The following is a 25,281-nucleotide window of genomic DNA, read 5'->3' as shown; positions in this document are numbered from 1 at the left end:
ATAGCAAGGAAGCAAGAAAGAAAAACGACACAGAAAACGGCCTTACCCTGAGGCAGCACTCCTGACCCAGGCCCTTCACTGTGACAGAGCAAACCTACTCGAATTCTGCTCTGTTCATTCAGGCTGCTCCACATCGCACGAGTGCCTTGAGAATCTTTCCCTTCTCCCAGCAAAGTGTCAAAACAATTGGTACGGTGGCAAGAGGCTGAGGTGTGGAGCCACGGACCAGGCTCAGCCATTCACAGGTGTATGAGCCTCAAAATGCATAGACATAAGATGGAGATAATAATAGTACTTACTTCCACATGGTTACTGAGAAGAATAAATAAGATAATGTATGCGGAACCTCATTATGAAAATACAAAAACAAGAATTCTGCATACAATTTCAGAGGTCCACAGACTTCTAGGAGATCTTCAGGTTAAGAATCCTTACAGGGCTTCCCTGGTGGCGCAGTGGTTGAGAGTCTGCCTGCCGATGCAGGGGACACGGGTTCGTGCCCCGGTCTGGGAAGATCCCACATGCCGAGGAGCGGCTAGGCCCGTGAGCCATTTGCCGCTGAGCCTGTGTGTCCGGAGCCTGTGCTCCGCAACGGGAGAGGCCACAACAGTGAGAGGCCCACGTACCGCAAAAAAAAAAAAAAAAAAGAATCCTTACAACCTAAATGTCAAACGACAGACGAATGGATAAAGAAGATGTGGTATACATATGTACAATGGAATACTACTCAGCCATGAAAAAAGAACGAAATAATGCCATTTGCAGCAACATGGATGCAACCAGAGATTATCATACTAAGTGAAGTAAGTCAGAAAGAGAAAAACAAATACCATATCATATCACTTATACATGGAACCTAAAATATGGCACAGGGGACTTCCCTGGTGGTGCAGTGGTTAAGAATCTGCCTGCCAATGCAGGGGACACGGGTTCCAGCCCTGGTCTGGGAAGATCCCACATGCCGCGGAGCAACTAAGCCCATGGGCCACAACTACTGAGCGTGTGCTCTAGAGCCTGTGAGCCACAACTACTGACCCCACATGCCGCAACTACTGAAGCCCGGGCGCCTAGAGCCCGAGCCCTGCAACAAGAGAAGCCACCGCAATGAGAAGCCTGCGCACCGCAAGGAAGAGTAGCCCCCGCTTGCTGCAACTAAAGAAAGCCTGCGTGCGGCAACAAAGTCCCAACACAGCCAAAAATAAATAAGTAAATAAATTAATTTAAAAAAATAAATAGGGCTTCCCTGGTGGTGCAGTGGTTGGGAGTCCGCCTGCCGATGCAGGGGACACAGGGTCGTGCCCCGGCCCGGGAAGATCCCACATGCCGTAGCGTGGCTGGGCCCGTGAGCCATGGCCGCTGAGCCTGCGTGTCCGGAGCCTGTGCTCGCAATGGGAGACGCCACAACAGTGAGAGGCCCGTGTACTGCAAAAATAAAAAATAAAAATAAAATAAAATACGGCACAAATAAACCTATCTACAAAACAGAAACAGACTCGCAGACATAGAGAACAGACTTGTGGTTGCCAAGGGGGGGGGGGGGGAGAGGGTTGGACTGGAAGTTTGGGGTTGGTAGATGCAACCTATTACATTTAGAATGGATAAACAACAAGGTCCTACTGTAGAGCACAGGAAACTACATCCAGTCTCCTGGGATAAACCATAACGGAAAAGGATATAAAACAAGAATGTCTCTATGTGTATAACTGAGTCACTTTGCTGTATAGCAGAGACCGGCACAACATGTAAATCAAGTATACCTAAATTAAAAAAAAAAAAAAAAAGAATCCTTAACCTAGCCTGGTTCCTGAGTCAGGAAGACAACAGCTCTTGCCAACACACACATTTTCTCTCTGAACCCCATCAGCATACACTGAGCACCTGCTGTGTGCCGGGCATCCTGGCCCGCGTGAATGTCTTGGTCACCAGTGTTGTCAGCACATCTGAGGGGTGGGGATCATTCCCATTCAACTGATGAGGTGCCGTAACTTGCCAGAGGGCTGGTGGTGGAGGAGTTGCTGCTGAAATCTGTCTTCTGACTCATTCAGCTGTCTTTCTGAGAAAAGGCTGGCGAGGCTTCCTGAGGACCAAGGCTGCTCTTCACCCTGCTCTGTCCTGTCTGCGACATTTCATGTACACGAAATCCTAAGCACACACCTTGGGTCCTCAGATTGGCAATGATTTCCCCCAAATCAGCTCTGGGGGTGTGGGCGTCCGCAAAAAAGAACCCATCCGGAGGAGCCCTTTCCGCTGCAGCAGTGCCAAGTCACTCAATCACTTCAGCAACAAGGTCAAGGGGAGACTCCGGTGTCAGAGACTGAGTTCCAACTCTGCTTCTTATGCTGCCCTCAGGAATGTGACCACCACTCCGAGGCTAGGCTTCCTCGAGTGTGATAGGAGAAGACACCTCCAACTGCCTAGGGTGCTTTGTGGGGTTGTAGGTGTGAGGCCACTGCGCAGTAGCTGGCGTTGTCAGCCCTCCCTGCACGGTGGCGACTCTTACCTCAGCCAATCTCGGTTTCCGGATGAGGAGACCAAGCCCAAAGAAGTGAGTGAATAACAGCTCACCCGGTCTTCTTTCAGTTTATCCTTTCCAACCATACTATGCGTGCTCCCAGGCTGCTCTGACAAAGATTTCCCCCAGTTTGTTGCACGATGATCACGGAAGGGAAGAAAATTTTCATGGAGCATTTAAATACCTCAGGGGATGAAAAGGTCAGGACAAATAAGTCATGCTGACACCTGAAAATGACTCTGTAGAGGTGGGGGAAGTGGTGGAACAGAAGAGGGAGGAGTTGGAAGAGGGGGCAGGATTTCATATGCCAGGGACAGCCCTGCCTCTCTCCAGGGCAAGAGCACCTGCCTGGAGAAGGACAGCGCTTCCAGCCCAGCTTCCTCTGTTTTCAGGACAGCTGTCATTTTTCAGAAACCTCACTAGCAAAGGCAGCCCTTCCAAACAGCATGAGAGCTTCAGTTTGGACAAATGATTTAAGCTCATTTTTGCAGGGGAAGAAATGGATTTACAAAGCAACCAAGAATATTAAAGAGGCAGCTGAAAAGGCAGCCAAGAATCTGGCTTAGGGATTAGAAGCTCCGGCTTTCTAGGCTGCGGACAACTGTCTGCTCAATAATCATCCAGCCTGGCAAGAAGCAGATATTTTTTCTGTGTATCCTCGGTTCCAACTAGCATTTATCCAGTGTCTGTTGTGTGTCAGGCACCAAGCAAAAAGCTTCTTCTTGTAAATTTCATTTATTGCCAATGAGTCCGAGAAGGTGGCATCACCCGTCTCTTTTTCACATGGGAAACAGGAGCAGAGTAAATGATTGGCTGGGATTTGTCGTACATCCCCTGAACTCCAAGCACAGTGCTGGTCTCCACTAGACCAAGCTGCCTTGTCCTTGGGCTCAAGAAAATCCTGCAAATCAGCTGAAGGTCAAGAGGGTGCAGGCTCTTCTGATGAACATATGCTTGGACCTTCCTGCCTTCTCACGACTTCCAGTGACCACAAGATCCAGAATTCAATGTCAGATCCAGAATTCAGTCATTTTACTGGCCCACATCCCCTTAAAAAATTGCCACAACAGGGGATACAAACATTTAACACACTTTATTGATTTAGGGGCCAAACAAGGCAGCATTTGGACAGTTAAGAAAGGCACCTCATTGAAAATAATACATCACAGTGTTGTTGAGTGATCCCAGTCACAGGATTTGAGGATGGAAAGGACAATCTTTGGATAAGGTCGCTTAGGACACTTGCTCATTTATTAAAAAGGGTCCTTTCACACGACATGGATGGAGGAAGGCAAGAGTGTAGGGCTGTGGCATATGCTGGGTGGCTGTCGAGAGCTTACCCACGAGAGCCGGCGGGCTGGTACATCAGTGGTAAGTTGGGAGGGGAGTGAGACCAGCCTGCTCCACCTGCCCCAGGACTCCAGTAAACCTGATTTGCTGAGCCACTACCCCCATGAACATACTCTATATCTCTTTCGAATGGGGAGATGACTTTTTGATCTCATGGTATGGGGAACCAGGGTTAGTAGTCAACTCCTGCCCTGTTCCAAACTACAGGACAGACAGGACAACGGTGTGATTTCCGGCATTCCTGGGCTGGCATGAGGTTCTGATAAAAGCTGAGGTCTTAGGGCACTGGCTTTAAAAAATATCGTCACCAGTCTGGAGTAAATGACAACGTGATTCCTTAGAAATAATACTGCATCTCCCTATTTCTATTTATACCCTCCAATCAGTGTTCTAAAAAATCAATTTTTCCCTTTGCTTGTACTTTTTAAGGCTCCTACTCCATGGAACAGAAGTTGCTTCACTACAGCACTGCTGCTCTTCCCATTCTCCTCTTGAGCCCTCACCACTCCGCCCTCTCCATCCTTACCCTGACCACCCCTCCCCTCTGCCCAGCACCTAAGAGCAGGGATCACGCCGCAGGGTGATGAGCAGTGGTGCAGTCTCGCCTGGCCTTCTGTTACTAGGCTGAAATAGAGAGGAAACAAGAGAGAACAAAATGGGTTTTTAAAAACCAAGTAAATATCAGAGAAGCTTGGCATGCACGCCCCGGCAACCAAATGCATTAAACACTGGACATTTCTCTGCCAGGTGAAAGCTCTCACGCCTGCTGAGGTTAAGGTTCTGGAATTAAATGAAGCAAAAATTGAATCGTACCTACCCCCAAAAGGGCATATGCAACCCCGACGATCTTCCAGTTTTCACTGATAGCCCAAAAGTCACACGCACGTGTGTGCACACGTGAATGCATATAGATAGATGACAAATATCTGAGTAAGGATCATGCACACTCTATCAGCAAACATTCAAGGACCTCACCTTTGAGGCCAAATGCCTGCAACTGTCCCTACTTGAAGAGGAGTCGACTCCAAGATTCACGAGGCCACCCTCACCCACAGAAGGAGCCCAGATCCCCACAGACAGAGCTGACAGTTTTGGTTTCACTGCCCTTCCTTGTCCATTCCCAGAAGTCATGTGCTTCCCAAGAAACACCCCGTGCCAGATTGGGTTTCCGCTGAGAATGGATGGAGTTAGTTTACAGCCAGGGAAACAAGGCAGAGCAGAGTCAGCAGACACTCACTTGAAGCAGACAAAGAGGGACACGAGATGGCCACTCTGTCCACCTGCAAGCTGTACCCATAGCCAGCTTCCAGGGGGACAGAGGACAGAACCTCTGGCGGGCCCACAGACAGCAGGAGAACTCACGTCAGATGGGGACTGGGCACTTTATAGTCCACTAAACTGAGTCAGCAGATTACAATGGGCAGGTGGCATTATTTATTGGACCTGCCACTGATTTTTTTCATGGTTTTTTTCCAGAGGCTGCTGTTTTTGTGGTCCCTCACAGCAGTCTATTAATTCATCTGTTTGCCCCAAATCAAACCAGAGACCAAAAGGCACAGCACGGACCTCAGGAAATGTTTAGTAGTTGGGAGCTGAGGTTAGGAATAAAAACTGGTTACTGCCATAGGTGATCTTATTTTTGGGGTGATCCTTTCTTGGGGAGACTGGCCACCACCATCATGACGTAAGGGGTGAAGGATTGGATCTGGAAGGGAGATGGTTTGAGTTTAAAAGGGATACATCTGATTTGGGTTTCACATCCTGCAGAGAGATTGGGTTTGAATAAATTCTAATCAAAATGATCCCAAAATGATCCTCAAATCACTGTTTTGTTCATACTTGGAAACAGAGGCGAACATTAAAAATAAAAACAAACCTACCCTGGTCTCTCTTTGGGGAAGTGGACTGGCTGCCCTTAGATGCCCAGCCTGGATGTTCAGAAGACTGTCTAAATTCAAAAGGACCTTTCACCTGGTTTAATTCTTTGGCAGCAATTCAGTATTCAACACAGGTCCCAGATGATTCCTACTTTACAGAACCATGGTGCAGTTCACAGAAATATTCCAACTTGGCCTGGCTCTTTCTATGCTGATACCCTCTCCCAGTTAATTTCTGGAATCTATAATGTAAGCGCCTTTTCCTTCCTGTTTAGGGGGAAAAAATTAATGATCCCTTTGCACACACTGACTCATTTGGCTTTTCATTACGGGTGAGAAAACAAATGGAATTTCTGGCCAACAGTCTGCCACTAGGAACTGTGGCCCTGCCTGACTTCATGTGACCCAGGACTTCTAATTAGCTGTTGGAGATGGAAAAAATACTAGGGAACTGGAATGCCTGGTAGATACCTGAGTTAGTTTATTTTGGTCAAAAAATAAAATCTAGAGTATGGCTAAAGAAATAAACAGCTAGTAAAGCAATCTTGCCTACAACTTAGAAAGTAGGAGAGTGTACACATACTTATACCAACACACTCATTTGCACACGCACACACGCCCACACACACAGATGAGATGAGAGTTGCACACACGCCAAAGATACATGAAGCAAGTGCTTTTTTAATCAGTACATCAAATGATACTCTTGCTGGCCTGAAGAAGCTTCCCTCTGCCTGCTCTGCCATTCCCACCCACTCCTTCAACAGGGATAGGAAGAAGAAAGAAGTTCCTTTTTGGACCCAACATTACATAAACATAACCAAGTCTTTACATGTGGCTTTGGAGAAGGCTGCTAGGATGCTTGCAAACACAACATCAGGGGTCTGGGATGCATCGATGGCAGAGTGGATCCCCCGTTTACTGTAGTACTCCACCAGCGGGGCAGTCTGAGTGTGATAGGCCTCCAGGCGGATTTTCAAGGCCTTCTCATTATCATCTGATCGGCGGACCAAGGGTTCCCCGGTGATCTGAGAACAGGAAGAGGGGGATGAAAGGCCAGGACTCAGCAAGTTCTCCTAATCCAACGCTGGATGCAGATCTGAGATGCTGTCTGATCCCAAAGTCCATCAGAGGGAAAGACAAGACCTTCTAGACCCCCTCCAATAAAGAACTATAAAGAACTTCACTATTCCCAGCAAGTTGGTCCCAGGAGCAGACCACTTGGTCCAGAGAAATCAGGGAGTCTGAAACAGCAACAGTGAGGAAAGGGCTGAGACAGGGGGACAGACAAGGTCTTTCTCTCATGGCTTGTGCTCAGGCTGTTCAGCTTCCAAGACAAACACTTCTAGGGTGAGAAACAAGAAAGACAGAGGCCCCTGAGACCAGGAGAATACATCAAAATCACAGATGCAGTAGCAGTTAGGATCTTAGCTGCATAAGTATTCAGTGTTTTCACTGGGGTGCCGGTCATTAACATTCTGAAAGTGGCAAGTGACAGGGAACACTGAGTGACAGAACTGCCAACTCTGTGAAACGTGACGAAGTTGCCAGATAGCTTTGGAACCTGTACGACCTGATGAACTTGTCTCGCATGACAAAGGTAAATCCAGGAAATTCTTACTGTTGCCTGCGTGTTCTAAAACAGACAAGGTGAACTATTTATGGCAAATATTACAGTGTGAGACCCCCCTTTTACATCTGCAAACAATTAAAGACTGCCATAGGAACTTGGCAGTGTTAACCTGGCCAAGCTCTTCCGAATCTGTAGGGTACAGTACAGTCACTAGAGAGAGAAGACATTCTTCTGAAGCAGGACTGGTCAACAAACATCTCTTCACTACTGTCCTTCCAACCGTGGCTCTAATCCGGGGCTTCCAAGCAGCCTTCTCCTGATTAGTTCACCATTTAGGTTGCCATGATGCCAGGAAGGGGCTGCTCTGGACAAAAGACAGGTACAAACTGGGCACTGGGAAGTGGCTGGCACTGGTGGCTACCTCAAGGTCAAGCAATAAACCCCTTGGAGGGACACACTAAAGATGAGCCACAGCCCATGTGATTTACATGATAGCAATATTTCTCACGGTTAAGTTCGTAATATTGGTAGGAATAAAGGGAAAACGGGAAGAACAAAGGGAAGAAAGAAAAAAGAAAAAAAAGCGAAGTAAGAGAGAGGAAGGAAAGAAAAGGAAACTTCCCGTCCTGAATTTACATACATCATCTTTCATGGGCTCCTTTGGGGGGTTGAACTCCTCGTGGTAGGAACGGCCACTCTCGGGGTGAATCAGTCTGTAAGATAGCAAATGAACAGGAATCAGGCTGCCGGAACCCCAGGGGTCTCCAAGATGACAAGCACAGACAAAGAAGCTGGATGCAAGGACTTTAATCCAGCAGAGAACCTCGTTATAGGAATCTCTTGCTTAGGAAAATAACTGGGCATATGCCAGAGGGAGTATGTTTTCTCTTTTTTTTTTTTTGTGGTACGCGGGCCTCTCACTGTTGTGGCCTCTCCCATTGCGGAGCACAGGCTCCGGACGCGCAGGCTCAGCGGCCATGGCTCACGGGCCCAGCCGCTCCGCGGCATGTGGGATCTTCCCGGACCGGGGCACGAACCCGTGTCCCCTGCATCGGCAGGCGGACTCTCAACCACTGCGCCACCAGGGAAGCCCTGTTTTCTCTTTTGACCCAACATTAAAATACGTGTCTGGCTGAAGAGGCTGGTATAATGACAGCCTAATTCGGCTGTGTGAGACCATTCCAATTCAGGCCTTAAGCTGAATTCAGGGGCTACAGAGCAACGAGTCACAATCCCTGCTCACAAACAGTGATTAATTTAGAGGGGGAGACAAATGTGGAAATACATAACTACAATAAATTTGGTAATCCTTTAACAGAGATTTGGACAAAGTGCCACGGGGGACAGAGAAACTAACCTTATTTTCTAAACTAGTTTGGTTATAAAACCAGAAAGGTGCTATAGGAAAAACATGGGCTATGGATGCAGACATCAGCAGACAATGCTGAACACCTCTGCGACCACACAGACACAGAAGGCCCAGCCATCAGAGGGAAATAGTCAAGGCATCAGGGAAAACAACATATTAAGTCATAGAATAAAGAGCTCAAGGAGAAGCATTTACTTGGCACAGAATATGTAGCTGGCAGCTGCATCTCTGCTGTGTCCCCTTAAGCAACAAGCCCACGCTCCTGACTGGGAGTGGTCACACCACAGGAGCCCTGAAACCTAAGAAGGAAAGGAGGCAGGCCAAACACTGCTCGGCAGCTGGTGCCCGCAACTTCACGTGGCTTCCCAATTCTATGCCAACCAAGGTCTGCTTATTTAACTGATGGCTACTCTCCTCATGACGGTCTGTTAGGCCAGAGCTTCCCAACATTTTTCACCTCTTGGCATACACAGAAAGTACTCAGCGTGCTTGCTCTGGTGGCTGAGGGGGTCAATATCTCAGCACATCAGTTGGGAAAGTCTGGGTTAGACTATCGAAGCCACACGTTTGTAAAATGTGATACTGTGTTTTAATGACAGCATATTTTGGGGGGCCAAGTGGTCCATTTATAGAATAAGGTGGTCCATTTACAGCATGGGGGACAAATTGATAGCAGAGTAAGTTACACTGAGTGGGCCTGTGACTGCAATCATGTAACACGAGGTTGGGCCCTCCTTTATTTCAGTTGCTGGAGGGGTTCCTCTGGTGCATCCACTGGGAAATGACACCCACTAGGAGACCCAAGGAGAGGACGAGCAGAAGCTGCGGGGCTCAGCTACAGCCTTCCTTTGGGAAGGGCTGGGGGCATGAAGTGTGGACCACGTTTCTTTTTTTTGGCCATGCTGTGCAGCATGCAGGATCTTAGCTCCCCAACCAGCATCGAACCCATGCCCCCTGCGGTGGAAGTGTGCAGTCTTAACCACTGGATCGCCAGGGAAGTCCCTGGACCTTGTTTCTTCACCTTCTAGAAAGCACAGGGCACATAGCAGCCAGGCTGCAACAAACACAATTCTCTCCTCTCCATGTCTCTACATCAGCTCTTGCGCATTCCCAGATTCCCTCAGCCCTCCGGTTACATATAACACTGCTCCTTCCCCACTTCCAAGTATCATTTTAAGAAGAAGGCAAGACTCATTCCCTAGAAGGGAAAAGAAACCAATCTCCAAGTTCTTAAAATGGGACTGGTCTTAAGTACCAACCAAAACAGCTCTACAAGCCACTGAGCCTGGCCTGGATGTGGAGGTGAAGATGTGGAGGGATCAGGCTGGGATGCTACAGCCACTGCTACCTTGGGTGTGATACTTCAGACACCTGTTTTCTCATCCACAAAATGGGGATGGTACAAGACATTAGGCTAATGATACCAGAGAGCCAACACTGAATAGGTTAAAATCAAAATCCACCAGCCATACTTATGGCAAGAAATAAAATAATAACCCATAGAAATGAGGTCAGAGCCAATTCTGAAGACATTTACAGTGGGGTCCTTATCATGTCAGATTTAAATAAGATCCATATTAAACTGGCTAGTTCCTGACTCTTTTTCTTGCAATAATCAGCATAGTGGACGAGGAGGCAGAAAGCAGGTTTTTGGTGCTAGTTCTGCCACTGATATGCAAGTGGGCTTGGAAAAACACCTTTACACAGTCTGACCTGTTCTGTTTCCTCCTCTGTAAGGGAGAGGGCCACACTACACCACTCACTTCCAAACCGAGAGACCGAGTCTTGCCTCTTTCGCCCTCTACAATTCTGGAGTTTGTTCTTCAGAATCTCTCAGTGCCCCACCAGCCAACCCCAGTCTGTATCACTTCACTGGTGGATCACATCAGGCTCCTCCAAATAGGGTCCTTGTCTGTTTCTTATTTCCCTCAATTTAGCCTGTATACCAGGACCAAGCTAATGTTCTCAAAATGCTGTATCTGCCACAACGCCTAGTGGCTTAAGAACATCCCATGATTCCTGACTCAGTCATGTCTACCGTCTCTTCCTTGGCAGACTTTCCCCAGCCAGGCTCCCATTCCACCTTCCCAACCGCACTCATTCTACCACCCAGCCTCCCAGGCCATTTCTCCAGCTCTGGACAGACATTTTGCCAGAAGCCTTAGCTAGAGCCTCTCCCTCAATGCATACTCATTCTTGCCTCTACTCCCTTATGGGAAAGCCTCAGCAAAATCCTCTCTATCCAGGAAGGTCAAGTCAGACTTTACACCTGTCCTAGCCAGACTTCCCTCCCTGCCCCCAGGCTGTCTTCCTGGACCCCTACTGCACTAAACAGCCCAGGTTTCACGTAGGGATTGTAGATGCTCTGAGGTCAGACATGGGCACCAGCATATTGTTCTATATTCTATACTGGTCCCCTGCTCCCAGAGCTGTGCCTGCACAAAGCAGGCACTTAGGAAGCTGAGCCGATCAGATCAAAGGCCCCTCGTGTCACCTAGTACTATTAACATCTGCTTTGCAATGTCCGGGACCCCAGCCCTGGTCATGTCCCTTCTTGTCAACCCTACTGCTTCTTGGACTACATCAACTTTGCTTGCCTACTCTGTGCCAGAGCAAAGAAACAAAATTCCTGCACTGAAGGAGCCTATGCACTAGCTGGAAACATGAAACCTGGACATTTGAAAAGAAAATTAATATAAGGTGGATCTCACTGTATCTAACACAGCCTTCCAGGAGAACACCTCTAACACTTACTCTGCTGCCTCTCTCCTTAAAGATATGGACTGCAGACACATGGAGAAAAAGGTTCAACCTCATTAGGAAATCAAAGTAATAACATTTATAATCAGAAAACACTGCCCCCTTAATTTAAAAACTTACATGTACTATGACGGCCAAAGCATGAATTTAACAATGGAAAACTGGAAGAACACAAATGTACAACAATCGGGGAACAATTAAGTAAATGATGGTTCATGTACTGTGAAATATCATGCAGCAATTAAAAATAATGGTCATGGAAGTCTGGTTCAAGATGGTAGGCTGACCACCTTCCTGAGGCTCCATTAAAGTGACTAAGGGGGCTTCCCTGGTGGTGCAGTGGTTAAGAATCCGCCTGCCCATGCAGGGGACACGGGTTCGAGCCCTGGCCTGGGAAGATCCCACATGCTGCGGAGCAACTAAGCCCGCGGGCCACAACTACTGAGCCTGCGCTCTAGAGCCCACGAGCCACAACTACTGAGCCCCAGTGCTACAACTACTGAAGCCCGCGTGCCTAGAGCCCGTGCTCTGCAACAAGAGAAGCCACCGCAATGAGAAGCCCGCGCACCGCAACGAAGAGTAGCACCCACTCACCACAACTAGAGGGAGCCCACGCACAGCAACGAAGACCCAACACAGCCAAAAATAAAAACAAATAAATAAATAAATTTTAAAAAAGTGACTGAGGGATTAAAAAAAAGCTATATAGCCCATAATAAGGACAAGAATGGGAGGGTCTCTTAGTGGTTGAGAGCTTCCCACATATTTTTGGAAGGCATAAAGCAGATGGTAGCGTGGTAGTGAAAGAGGGCTGAGGAAACTGTAGCCTAAAGCAGTGGCACTTTTTAGGAGCAAACTCATCAGAGGCAGAAGCATTTCTGTGTTCAACGTTAACTACTATAGAGAAATAAGCAGTTTAAAACAAAACATGCAAAAAAATTATAGTGTTATTCGCTAAGCTGGCTGTACCATGAGCAAGTTTTTCCTCAATCTTCTAAACTGTGCAGATGGTCCTATTATTTTTATAATAAAAAGCCTACAGCAAGGTATGGCAACTTCAACTGAAATCGGACTTAAAAAGCACTAAAATGGAGATACAGATGTAAGGAATTTAGTATTTCTTTTTCTTTTTTTTTTTTTTTTGCAGTACGCGGGCCTCTCACTGCTGTGGCCTCTCCCACTGCGGAGCACAGGCTCCAGACGTGCAGGCTCAGCGGCCATGACTCATGGGCTCAGCCACTCCGCGGCATGTGGGATCTTCCCAGACCGGGGCACGAACCCGTGTCCCCTGCACTGGCAGGAGGACTCTCAACCACTGCGCCACCAGGGAAGCCCAGGAATTTAGTACTTCTTAAGGACCCAGGTAAGCAAGGCTCTGAAATATGCACAACAGGCTATCTACCATGCACAATGGGTCCTCGAAGCAGGTACTATTACTTCCTCTCTACATATGAGGAAACAGCCTTAGAGAGGTTAAGAAACTTGCCTAGGGTCAGAGTTAAAAGGTGACAGGACTGAGTTGCTGCTGGACTTCAGATCCCTTGCTCTTCCTTCCACATCCCCATCCCATGTCACCACATAAGGTCAATCCATGTGGAAATGGCACTAAGCTTCATGGCTGGGATTAGGCCGGAGCAGTTCCTGTCGTCTGACAAAGCTCTGAGGAAGCATGAAAAGAAGGGACCTTCAGGGGACAAATACCTTCCTGTGATTCTCCGGATCAGCAGAGAGTCTGGGATGCTGAATTCAATCACAGAATCAAGCTTCTCTTTCCTCTTCTCCATGAGGTCATCAAGCTGTAAAAAAGCGTGTGGCCCACCTAAGCTACCAGAGCTTGATAAGACCCATTTCCCTCAAAGGAATAAAGAGATAGAGGGCCAGGATTTGCTTTCATGCAATGGTCATACAAAACCAAGCCACTCACCATTTCTGCCTGCCTCACAGTCCGAGGGAAGCCATCTAAAAGAAAACCATTTTTGCATGGAGGCGTCTCCAAATTCTTCTCAATGAGCTCCACGACCATTTCATCACTCACCTGGAAGTCAAGAACAGAACAATCTTGGGGTTAAATCCATTAACTAGGTGGCATTAGCCCAACTCCAGGGTCATAAGTTTATGTCTGTATAACCTGATTACTAAACAGGTTCTTGACCTAAAGAAGCAAAAATCAGAGCAAATATGGAGTGGCTCCATTTGGAAGATTCAGTTTCATGATTATTTCTGTGGTTGCCATATACACATTCTCTTCCCTTGAGATTCTCCTGTGTCCCAGTAATCTGGGTGAGGGAACAGGAGTGCCTATCACCCCACCAGAAGACCCCCATTTCTTAGGTCCTGAAGGCCTCTCTGGCCATTAGTCAGAGTCCTAGCAATCAGATAACAGCTCCTCAGCAATCAGCTGTCTTCAAGACATAAGTGAGGACATATGGCTGAGAGACCACCTGAGGAGGGCTCTAGGAGAGAATGGGGGTTGACCAGAATTGTAGAAAGGCACACCAACTTTACCTGTTTCATAATTTTGATTAGGCTAACAGTAAAGCAACCCAGGCGGTCTCGGACAGGAAGCAACAGAGAAGTTCACTGACCTTGGCAAGACTGGTTCAGAACCAAGGAACCAAGAAGCCAGCCCAACACTCCTCTGAGCCCCTCTAAAAACCCCAACAAGGATCCTTCCTAGCTTCCAAAAACCAGTTTTCCTCCTGGGCTTCCACTGCAAGAAAAGTTCCCTGCCAGTATTAGAGTGAAGGCTGCACATTTTGGTAGCTAATGCTCTTATCTCCTGGGACCAGCTGTGAACTTGGGGACAAAGTATAAGCTCTGCGACTAAGTGAAGGCTGGAGATAAGTAATCTCATTGCCACAACCCAATTTTTTCTCAGTACGGGATCTTCCACCAAGACCCAAAGTCCAAAATATCTAGCTTTATGGCTTGACTTACAGCCTCATTAACATGAAGGGAAAGCTAGAAGTAAAGGGGCAGCTGGGCGCACAGGCAGGGCTACCCCAGGTCCAGAATCTCAAAGCCTGACGGGAGGCCCAGCACCCGCCCCAACCAACATTCTAAGATACGTAAAGACCAGACAGCCAAGCACAAAATGACTTCTTCCCAAGGCCAAGTCCCAGAATAACTCAGTTACAATTAAGCTCTGGCACTAATCAAAAAACATTTAGTAGGTAATAAATTGTACTTCTCCAATCAGATCAACTGGACTAAAAACAAGAGGAAATGCTATTATATTCACCAAATAGGAAGGATTACTTTTGTCAACTGCCAAGCAACCTCTCTGTTAAAGACACAGAACAGAATCACAAAAGTAGATTAAAAACACTTCTGAGACTTCCTGAGTCCTCTCTTGAATCACCCTTGAGTTCTGGCCTAGGGATGGCAGTTTCATTCTTGGTCTTAAAACTGGATATTTAAAAAAAAAAAAAGTAAAAAACAAACAAAAAAACCTGGGTATATTACAAAATGTGCCGGCACAAAGGAACTTCAAGAGTACCGTGAATAAAATAAGTGTCATAAATTCAGAATGAACCAAGTAACTTGCTACTGTAAAAGTTCATATAATGTGCCAGTTTGTTAAAACACCCCGCAGCACAGGGCTGTCCCACAGAACTTTCTACAATGATTAAAATGTTCTATATCTGTGCGGGCTAGCAAAAACTTGAAATGTGGCAAGTGAAACTGAGGAAGTTAATTTTAAATTAAATTAAATTAAAATTAATTTCAGTAGTTACATGTAGCTGGTGCTCACCCTATTAAGCAGGGCAGATCTAGACTCTGAGGAATATCAACATTCACTGGTACCACCAAACCTACCAGTTTCCCGGCATCCATAGTTGCCTTCAGCTTTTTTCCCAGCTCTGAGCCAGAAGCCACCATGGCTCTCAGCATGTCCCCAGTAGCCAAATGGCAGACACAGAAGTTTTCAGCCAACTTGGGTGCCTATGAAGGGGAAGACAAAAAACAAGATATGGTTAACAGTGCAGGCCTTGGAGTTAGACTGCCTGGGTGTGAACCTGGCCCTGCCACTTACTGGCTATGTGAACTCTGACAAATGCCTATTTCCTTACCTGTAACTGGGATAAAAGTACCTTACATTATATTCTAACATATGACTATAGGGTTGTAGTTAAGAATTACATGAGATAATACATAGGCACTTAAAACAGTGCACCTGGCACAGGAGGCCATCATAAATATCAGCTATTATCACTACTTCCACTAGACACACTAGTGACACATAAGCCTCAGTTTCCCCATTATAAATGGGAAAAACGGGAACAGCAGTACCAACACTTCACACGGTTGCTCAGAGGTTTAAGAGTTCACGTATATAAAGCACCTGGCACAATGCCTGGCATGTAACGTGCTGAATGCATATTTGCCAAAGGGATGGACGTGTGGCCGTCAAGTACTGTGGTCACCAGTGTGGGAGGCAGCTGGAGCCAGGCGCTGAAGTCTCCCTCAGGCAGACTCGGTTCTTCCCCTCCCTGTCACTAGGGTATCTGCATTATCTGGGCCAAATCACTTAACCTCTCAAGAGTCTCAGTTTTCTCATTTGTCTAAAATGAAGGCAAAAAGTCTCTGTCTCAGAAGGTAGCTGTGAGGATCAGATGAGATATATATATGAAGAGCACCTGGCAAACATTAAGTGCTTAGTAGCTTTAGGGAGCAGTATAGCCTTTTGGCTAAGAGCATGGGCTTGAGAGTCAAACGCCTGGGTTTCAGACACCAGGTTCACCAATGGCTGGTTATGTGACTTGAGAAGAATTATATCACTTTTCTAAATTTTAAATTTCCTCTAGGTATAATGGAGATGGTAATAGTACCTATATCACTGGGTTGATGAGATTATACAGAATTCCACATACGCAGGGCCAGGCACTTTGTAAGTGCTCAGTGAACATCAGCTGTTACTGTAATCCCTGTCTTAATTCCATATTCATTCATACAGAAAGAAAATACTAATACTTCGAAGATGCCTCTTCTAAGAACCTTGCTGGGTACCAGGGAAACAGATGAATAGGCGACACAGACTCTGTCCTCTATGAGTTCATAGTTTGGTGACTATACCACAGAACGAAGACTAGAAGAGAAGAGACCCTTGAGAGTCCGACATTGGTTTTGTAGTGGCAAAAAAGAATGCAGAATTCATGAGGAATAGAATCAGTTCAAGGAGCTTAACACTTTGCTTTCTGGTTCAATTGTTTTGGAAAAGAAGTAGGGTGGGAACCTTGCTCAAACCAGTTCATTGGGAGCTTTCTTAGGTGCACATGGTAAAGGCTAAACAGATAGGGCTCAGGGCAACAGTGCTGGTTTGTGACTCACGGACTGATTCAGCTCAGAGAACTGACTTCATAGCAAAATGGAACCCAGATGAGGTATTTAAAACCACACTTGGGAAACCAGTGAAGGTCAGGACGCTCTGGTGATGGAAAACCTTCTGGTCCTTCGGGCTGGCACAGTGGCCACAAACCCAGAGAGCTGTGCTTTTCTGCTGATCTTTCTCCTTGGTTGCTGAAATTAACTTGGGTGAAAAATTGGGAGGTCAGGCTTGTTCCAGGGGAAAGAGTAACCAAAACACCAGAGAAGAGGTGTTAGCACCTAACCTTCCAATTTTTACCACTCTAAACCATAGGACTCTTCTGTGCTATTTCAGGTGACTAGATTCTACGGCTGTGTGGAAGCACACTCCCAGAGGGAAGACGCGGCACGGCGGAAGACTAACTCCTTCATTTCTTGCTGGCTGCACAGAAGTCAATGGGGTGGGCTGCAAAGAGCATGAAATTTGGAGTCAGACAGATTTGCACATGAGCCCTGGCTGCCCTCAATAGCTTTATGACCTTTGGCTAGTTACTTAATTTCTCAGAATCTCAGTTCCCTTACCAGTCAAATAGGGATAATGTCTACTCCATAGGGCTGTTGTGAGGATAAAATGAAATAAATATCAGACACACCGTGGGCATTCAGTAAATAAAAGACCTCCTTTCAAGGTCTTTCTTTTTTGCATTACTCTTTACTTGCAAACTACAGAAGAAGCCTGATGAAATAGCTGTATTTCATTCCCCTTACACTTCACGCTTATACTTTTTATAGAGGAATGCTTCCCCTACTCCAAACCACCTGAGGGTACTGCTAAAATGCAGATTCTGATTCTACAGGGTGGGCCCTGAGCATCTGCATTTTAAACCAGCTTCCAGGCCTGGCTGTGCTGCTGACCCCTGGACCACACTCAGCTGCTGCTGAGGCCCCGAGACACATGGGTCTCACTAGCCATGGGCTACTGTTGAGCCCAAGAAATAGGCCCCCCATCTGTAGGAGAAACCTGTGGTTTGGGAAGGGGGTGTGGTTCAGAATGGCTAAAACCACTAGGGAGGCAGCATGGTGAGGTTAGTGTTCTCAAACATCAGTGTATTATCACAATCATCCGGGGCACTTGCTAAAAATATAAAGCCAGGACCGCCCTTGAAATGTATGATTGAGTGGTTTTCGGGTAGCATGGTGGGATTCTGATGCACACAGATTGTGAAGCCCTGGGGCAGGGGTGTAAGACTGGGTTTTATAGTGGTTCAGATCCGGGATTTACAGTTTACTCACTGTGTCACCTTGAACAAGATATATAGCCTTAAGGCCTTGGTTTCTTCATCTCTAGAGTACAGTAAGTCCCTGCATATGAACCTTCAAGCTGCAAACTTTCAAAGATGCAAACGTGCGTTCACATGTCCAATCATGTAAGTTCACGTGTCTGGCATACATTGTCACGTGCGTGCATCCTCTACAAGTGGCTGCGCTTTTGTGTACTTTACCGTACAGTACTGTATAAGAGTACAGAAGTATAGTATCTTTATTTCTAGCCCAGGATGTCCTGAAACAAGTGTAAAAGCAGCGGTGATGTAGCTGGTACTGCTAAGAAGTGCCAGGAATTGGAGGCCCAGAGAAAGGACGAAGACAGAAAAGAGGAAGAAGTAACTGAAGAACCGAAGAGATTCACGACACAGGAAATGGCAATGGGATTTTCTTTATTTGAGGAGGCACTGTTAGTTTTTGAGGCACAGCACCTGAGAGTAGAATGGTACACGAAGGTTGCAGCAGCCATTCAGAATGCAATCCAGCGGTACTGTACCATCTATGACGAGAAAAAAAGAGGTACTACCCAGACATCACTGGATCATTTTTTCAAGAGGGTAGATAGAGTTGAATCCAGCAAGGAACCAGAACCTGTGCCATCAACGTCAGGCGTGAGTGAAACTGCAGCTTGCCCTCCATCTCCTATAGCTGACGATCCTTCAGCTCTACCATCTCCCATCTCCTCTCCCTCCTCCAGCCAGTAACTCTTCTTGCCTGTTCACCCGATGCCCCTGTATGCCAGCTGTTGGACTGTACCACTGTACTTGTCAAGGTACTGTACTGGAAGATTAAAAATGTCTTCTTTATTTTATTTTTATGTATTACTGGTGTGAAAAGTATTATAAACCTATTACAGCACAGTACTATACAGCTGATTGTGTTAGTTGGGTACCTAGGCTAACTTTGTTGGACTTACGAACAAATTTGACTTACCAACGCGCTCTCGGAATGGAACTCATTCGTATGTAGGGGACTTACTGTACAGACAACAATGTCTACTTTCAGAGCTGTTATGGGGATTTGGCAAAATCATATACGCAAAAGAATCCAGCATAGTGCCTGGCATTTAGGGAAATAAAGGGAAAATGTCAGTCTTTAAGATTTGATTTAATCAAGCTCACTTGTTTTCTTACCTTGAAATCATCTTTCTACTGCTGTCTTTCCCACTTCCACCTCCAATGCTTCTGTACATGCAGCTGCAAACATCTCCTAAAATACTGCTGGACATACTACCCACCCCCCAACAAACATACATTCAGAAGCCTCAACGTTCCCCCAGGGCAACAGGGGAGAAGTCCCAATACCTTAGTCCAGCACTCAGTATCGTCCACAACCAACTTCCTATACCTCCCAAGCTACTCAAATTTGCCTCCACAAGTCCCCTACCAGGATGCCCTGCACAATGGCAAACAGCTGCTCTATATATGCTTTCCAATTACATAACATAAGCCTCTCCATGGTCCTCGGCTCAAGATCCTCTCTATGCAAGAATGCCCTCTCCCTTCCTCCTACTGGTCCAAGCTCTACCCTCCTCTGTAGTCAAATTCTGAGCATATCTCTCCCACCTAAAACCCTCCCCAAGTACCCTTTCTTCCTCCAAGAAGGAATCATATAAACATCAGTTAACTGGGTGTTTGCAAGATGCCAAGCAATTTTTCCATGCATTGTTTTACAGTATTTAGTATGTATAATACATAACAAATATGTTAGGTAGTAACTATTTTTATGTGCATTTTACAAATGAAATTCAGAGGCTAAGTTGCCCAAGATCACAAAGCTAGTAACAGCAGATCTGGCAACTGGCCTCAAGACTGTCGAGCCCTAGCTCTTATCCATGACACCACATGGCTTTACTAACACCTCCCCCCCACCCCCAGAGCCTTAGTGGCTGTCCTTGGGGAAGTGTGTGTATATGTGTGGAAGGGAGCACAAGGAGGCCTTCACAGTGCTGGCAATGTTCTGTTTCTTCATATGGGTATAAGCTACACAAGTGTGTTCACATGTGAAAATTCATCAAGCTGCCCACCTAGGATATCTGTACCTTTCTCTATATTATGCTTCAATTAAAAAGTTTAAAAAAAAAAAAAGTTTTTTAGGGCTTCCCTGGTGGTGCAGTGGTTGAGAGTCCGCCTGCTGAGGCAGGGGACACGGGTTCGTGCCCCGGTCTGGGAAGATCCCACATGGCGCGGAGCGGCTGGGCCCGTGAGCCATAGGCTTGCACGTCCAGAGCCTGTGCCCCGCAACGGGAAAGGCCGCAGCAGTGAGAGGCCCACGTACCACAAAAAAAAAAAAAAAAAAAAAAAGTTTTTTAAAAGCACAGAAACCTGTGTTTGAGTTTCAGCTCTGCCTGTTAACTGACCATGTAACCTCAGGCCAGAGATCCTTTAATCACTATAAATTGGATATATTAGTACCAACATCACTGGGTGTGTAGGAGGAAGAATGGAAGATTCTCAACAAATTATAGTTCTTTTCTAACCCTGAACTGTCCTAGCATTTGTCAGTCACTCATCTCACACTTCCCATATGGTACTCTGCACTAGTAAGTACTGCTTGCATGCACGTTCATTTCTGCCCCTACACCTAGATTGGTAGCAAAGATAAGATGGTAATGCTGTTCAAGAAACAGTCACGAATTCAAATCCTATCTTTGCTACTTTATGTATGTCCTGGGGCAAGATACACACTGGGCCTCAGTTTACCAGGCAAAGGCAAAGATAACAACAGGACCTTCCTCCTAGGGCTGCAGGATTAAATCAGATGACACCTGTAACATCTTTGGCTGTGGGGGGTAGGGTCTGTCACGTAACCCAGCAAAGGGTGACTATTTTGCAATATTAAACCCTCCTGAGGGCAAGGGCTGCCCTGCATCTCTAGCATGGAACTTATCCAACAAAACATGCATAGGGCAGGAGACAAATCTAACCCAGGGCAGCAGATAGCAGCAGAAAGAGCAGGAGCTCTGAAGTCATTCAGATGCAAGATCAGCCAATTACTTGCCCTGTAACCTAGAGCACAAGCTCTTTGAGCTTTAGTTTCTCTACTGTAAAAGGGGGAGTAAGAGCATGGGTCTCACAGAGTTGTTTTTGCACTGTGAGCGTCAATGCACTGACATAACTGACAGAGTCTGACCTGCAAGACGGCAGCTGACGGCCTAAGTGTGCTGGCCTTGAAGAACTGGTGTCAGCTGGACACATGGAAGAAACTATGAAAGGGGCTGGCAGAGGAAACAGAAAACATACCCGTTTTGGCCACACCATAGGAACATCTAACCCTAAAAGGGAGACAGGGAAGTAACGTTATTTAAACAAAACAACAAATCCAAGTGTTCCAGATGTTTTAGACATTATTATGTTGATGCAAAAGCAGGTAGTTTAAAAATGTTTAACTATTTTAGTTAAAAATAAAAAGTTGTAAAAGGAAACAGATTGTTTCAGTCATGCCAACATTAAATACCTAAAATACTGAGTTATGCAGGTATAAAAGGAAGCACTAGTGGGAAGAAAACAAACATTACTGAGCAGGCACTAGGCACTAACCCAGGTTAGGATTTTACATCAAAGATCACAAGCATTTACCAGGCAGGCAACACAAATAAAGTGGGTCAAATAAAGCAACAGGCAGCGAAGAGGGCTATGCAGGGGACAGGAGAGCACATGGACCACCCAAAGCGGCATCCCCACGCAACGGCATGCCCCGCTGGAACGGAGGCCCAGAACCACCAGATCTGACTTCTCAAGAGAAACGAGAGCTCTGGATTTTTAAGTGAAATTTCACAACTGAAAACACTGTGTGGTCAACCTATTATTTTGAAAGCTGACAAATTATAGGAATAAATCGAGCATTTAACCTACCCTTACTGTACAAACCATACCAAATAGTAGGTGAGAAGTTTCTCTTTATAGAAATATTTCAGCTAATAAATGAAAAGGGAATGATATAAGTAGAACATCACCATTTTGCCACCCACAGTGAATCCCTGGACTCAGGCACTGAACAGCAGAGATAAGCAGGCACAGTATGCCTCCTAATGGACAGCACACCACCACCTGTGATGTAGTTGGGTCAAAAATTGAACCCAGATCTGGTTAATTGTTTTTTTACAGGAAAGAAAGAAGAAGATGTTAAGTATGGCATGGGGATACAATAAAAAAATTCTCAGAAAGAGGGATACTCCCAGAATAAACAACTTCCACAAAAAAGCTGCAAGGAAAAAAAAAGGGGGGAACCTGTAAATTAAAAGGGACTTGAAATGATCATATTTGTGAGACAAATGAATGGAAATGTAAACATTTACTGTTATTATTGTTTTTAGGGGATAGTGTGCTTGTTTACAAAAAAGAATTCGTCTTTTAGAAATACACATTGAAATATTTACAAATGAAGTGTTATAATGTCTGGGAGCTGCTCTAAAATAATCTGTGAAGGGAGAGTGGATGGGGAAGGAATGGCCACCAGCTGATGGTAGCTGGGGCTGGATAATGGGTACATGGGGGCTCATTACACAATCCTGTCTTCTTTTGTGTATTCAAACTCTTCATAATAAAAAGCTGGGGTGTGTCTGCAGGCTAAATTCTGCTGCAGGCTGCCACTTTGCAACCTCTGATTTAGGAACACCGTTCTTTAAAACTCCATTAAAACTACAACCGCCAGTATTCCTATTGTTCCAGTTATGGAGAGAAAGGTGTACAGAGGTTAAGTGACTTGTGTAAATCTTACCCTTAAGTCCCAGCTCTAATCACATCTCCTCGACTTCTACAAGGCCTTCTCTGACCAACTCCCATCATACATACACCCTTATAAATCAGCTCATAATATAATTTTCTTCAAAACTTCCTGAAAACATTACCCTTTACACCGAGATACAGCTGAGTTGGGGGGTGGGGGGATGTGTTACTAAGATAGGGAGTCAATAATTAGTGAACACCTACTATGTGCCAGGTTGTCATCTAGGTGTGCTTTACACACATATATAACATAATTTTCCAGTATCCTTGTTAACTTTTGGTCTAGGGGGGCAAGGACCTTATCAGTCTTCTTTACTGCTCTGTCTCCAATGTTCGGTGCTCATGACATGTTGAATGAGTAAGGTTAAGTATTAGCCCCATTTTTCAGGTGAGAGCAGTGAGGCTTAGAAGTTACAAAGCTTGCTAAACTATAAAGCCCTTGTCTCAGCACAGGGATGGGTTGTCCATTTCACAACTACTGAAATTATTAACTTCAATATGAACTAAGAAAAAACAACTGATGCATTTGAGCTACCTCGTTTATCTCGGTCACTCAGCAAAAGTCCGTAGAGTTTGGGATTAAACATTCCTAAACGCAGGTTACCTAATAACTGAGGGTGGTAGCAACAGGAAAGAGGAGCATTCAATGTTACTGAGGACAAGGGGGTTAGGTAACAATGACCCTCAAGGGCAAATCGGCTCTGGCTATAGAAAGAAAAGGGGAAGTGGTCTTTCTTCACCTAGTAGACACAGCCAAAAAGCAAAGTCACAGGAATGAACTGAATCTCTAAGACTCCCCTTCTCCTCATCACCCACATGAATCTGTGTTCATCCATTTCCAGTAACCTCATGAAATAATGTGCTGGGTGTCACAGGAGCCCCAAGAATGAGTAAGACAAATGATCTGTCTGCCAGGACTTCGCAATCTTTGCAAGGGCTCAGAAGAGAAGAGGGGGCATAGAGCAGCACCCAGAACCCCATTCCCTTAGCAGATCACACTTTCAGGAATTCCCTCCTTAGACCCTAACAGCAAGCAAAAACTTGACGGCGGTCGGGGGGGGGGGCAATGCCAGACCCCAGGCAGGAGGAGGATATTGATAATCCAACCTATGGGCTTCAAAATCCTAAGTGAGGTCATAAATCCCAACCTTTATCTATGGGCCCATTATGTCCCAGGTGCCAAGTGAGGCCCCACGGTCAGCAGAAGGTAACTTCAGACCCCAATCACTCAGAGCCCTGAGGTTCCAGGCTCCATGAAGTCAATTTTGCTAACCTGAGAAAGCCGCCTGACCTCCCTGAGCCTGTTTTCTCACCTGTATATTGAGGTACTCTCTCCCATCCCCCCAACTTAACTGTCTCAGGCAGGTCATACCTCATTTCTCTTAGCAGTACTCCTAACCAGCACAGGCCAGCTCCCGCTTTCCTCCATGAGTGGGAGACGCTACTCCACCTTCAGGCATTAGTCATTACCAGAAACGTCCCCCTACCCCGAGTGCCTGGAACGTAACCCTCGGCAACCCACTACCAAATCGCAGGCAATCTGGGGTCCCTGCGTCCACTCGGGTTGTAATCTACATGCCTCAGCCCAGGGCGCACCTTACCCTTCAAATCTTCCCAGCTTCTAAACCCTTAAGGGATCTAATCAGTCCTTAGGATCACCTAACACGGCACCTCAAGCCTGGGTCCCTCAAGAACTCTAACTCAGACCCCCTCGACCTCCAATGTGGACCCTCCCCCAAACACCTGCTAGAACCCCAGACTCCAGCCAGGGTACCCCTCCAGGCTTCAGCCAGCGGCCCGGCTCAGGGGCGACCCAGACCTCTGGCAGCCCTGACCTTGGAGTCCCACGGGCTCTGCCGACAAGCCCGGCTCAGCAACTCACCTGGGTACCCTTGCCGGCTCCGGGCGGCCCCAGAAGCACGGCCCGGATGCCTTCAGGACACTCTCTAGCCGGTTCTGCCATGGGAACGTTGGGAGCCATGGCGGCCGAAGCCTCTCGCTGCCCAACCAGCCTGCAGTCCTCCCAAGTCCACCGCTTCCAGGCCAGCGCGCCACGCACGCCACGCACGCCCCACTCACCGTTCACACTGGCCCGTCGACACGTCCGTCAGCCCACTCCGCCCACCCCTGAGAGCGACGGAAACTTCATCTTACCAACCACTCAGCGATACTGGGGAAGGCTGCTTTTGATTGGACAGGATCGGTAAGGGAGTAAGGAACGGGAGGGCCATCACGGACGCGGGTGTGGGGCGCGCGGCGGGTATGCGGAGTGGGCGGGAAAACATGAAGCAAGCCTAGAGGCCCGGCTGAGAGTTCTGGGTTGGCTTTTGACAGTTAGTGACACCGGCAACCCCAGTGAAGTCCTATAAAATTGCCCGTGAGAGTACAAATGGGTGAAATCAGTCTTAGAAGACAAATTGGCAAATATGTATCAAATATCCTTTGGTCCAGCAATTCCACTTCCAGGAATTCAAAGGACATAA

General features: G+C 46.6%; 1 protein-coding gene across 3 annotated transcripts; it reads right to left on the bottom strand.

The window, feature by feature from the left end:
• Positions 1-3,590: 3,590 nt before the first annotated feature.
• AK2 (adenylate kinase 2) lies at positions 3,591-24,860 on the bottom strand. Of its 3 annotated transcripts, XM_029230132.1 has the most exons (7): positions 24,681-24,843; positions 15,261-15,386; positions 13,366-13,476; positions 13,143-13,237; positions 7,953-8,025; positions 6,572-6,767; positions 3,591-4,486 (listed from the first exon to the last, which is right to left on the bottom strand). In XM_029230132.1, exons 1-7 carry the CDS (start codon positions 24,777-24,779, stop codon positions 4,482-4,484), a joined length of 705 nt encoding a protein of 234 aa, XP_029085965.1. In that variant the 5' UTR covers positions 24,780-24,843; the 3' UTR covers positions 3,591-4,481. The 3 variants fall into 3 exon arrangements, with proteins under 3 accessions (XP_029085965.1, XP_029085964.1, XP_029085967.1); XM_029230131.1 differs by lacking the exon at positions 3,591-4,486 and having other exon boundaries at positions 6,401-6,767; XM_029230134.1 differs by lacking the exons at positions 3,591-4,486; positions 13,143-13,237 and having other exon boundaries at positions 6,401-6,767; positions 24,681-24,860.
• Between the last annotated feature and the right edge of the window lie 421 nt (positions 24,861-25,281).

Source organism: Monodon monoceros, unplaced genomic scaffold (genome assembly GCF_005190385.1).
Source record: "Monodon monoceros isolate NGI ecotype Baffin Bay Population unplaced genomic scaffold, NGI_Narwhal_1 Super_Scaffold_18, whole genome shotgun sequence".
Lineage (NCBI taxonomy): Eukaryota > Metazoa > Chordata > Mammalia > Artiodactyla > Monodontidae > Monodon > Monodon monoceros.
Note: the sequence above shows the minus strand (reverse complement) of the source record. Positions and strands in the feature narration are given on the sequence as shown.

What these genes read in the sequence shown, in the direction of transcription:
- AK2 (XM_029230131.1), bottom strand. Translation starts at nt 24,779, where the DNA reads ATGGCTCCCAACGTTCCCATGGCAGAACCGGCTAGAGAGTGTCCTGAA. An exon ending in CTGTGAGGCAGGCAGAAATG is followed by an intron (nt 13,238 to 13,365) that starts GTGAGTGGCTTG and finishes GCTTTTTTACAG; the next exon opens with CTTGATGACCTCATGGAGAA. An exon ending in ATCCGGAGAATCACAGGAAG is followed by an intron (nt 8,026 to 13,142) that starts GTATTTGTCCCC and finishes GCTATCTTACAG; the next exon opens with ACTGATTCACCCCGAGAGTG.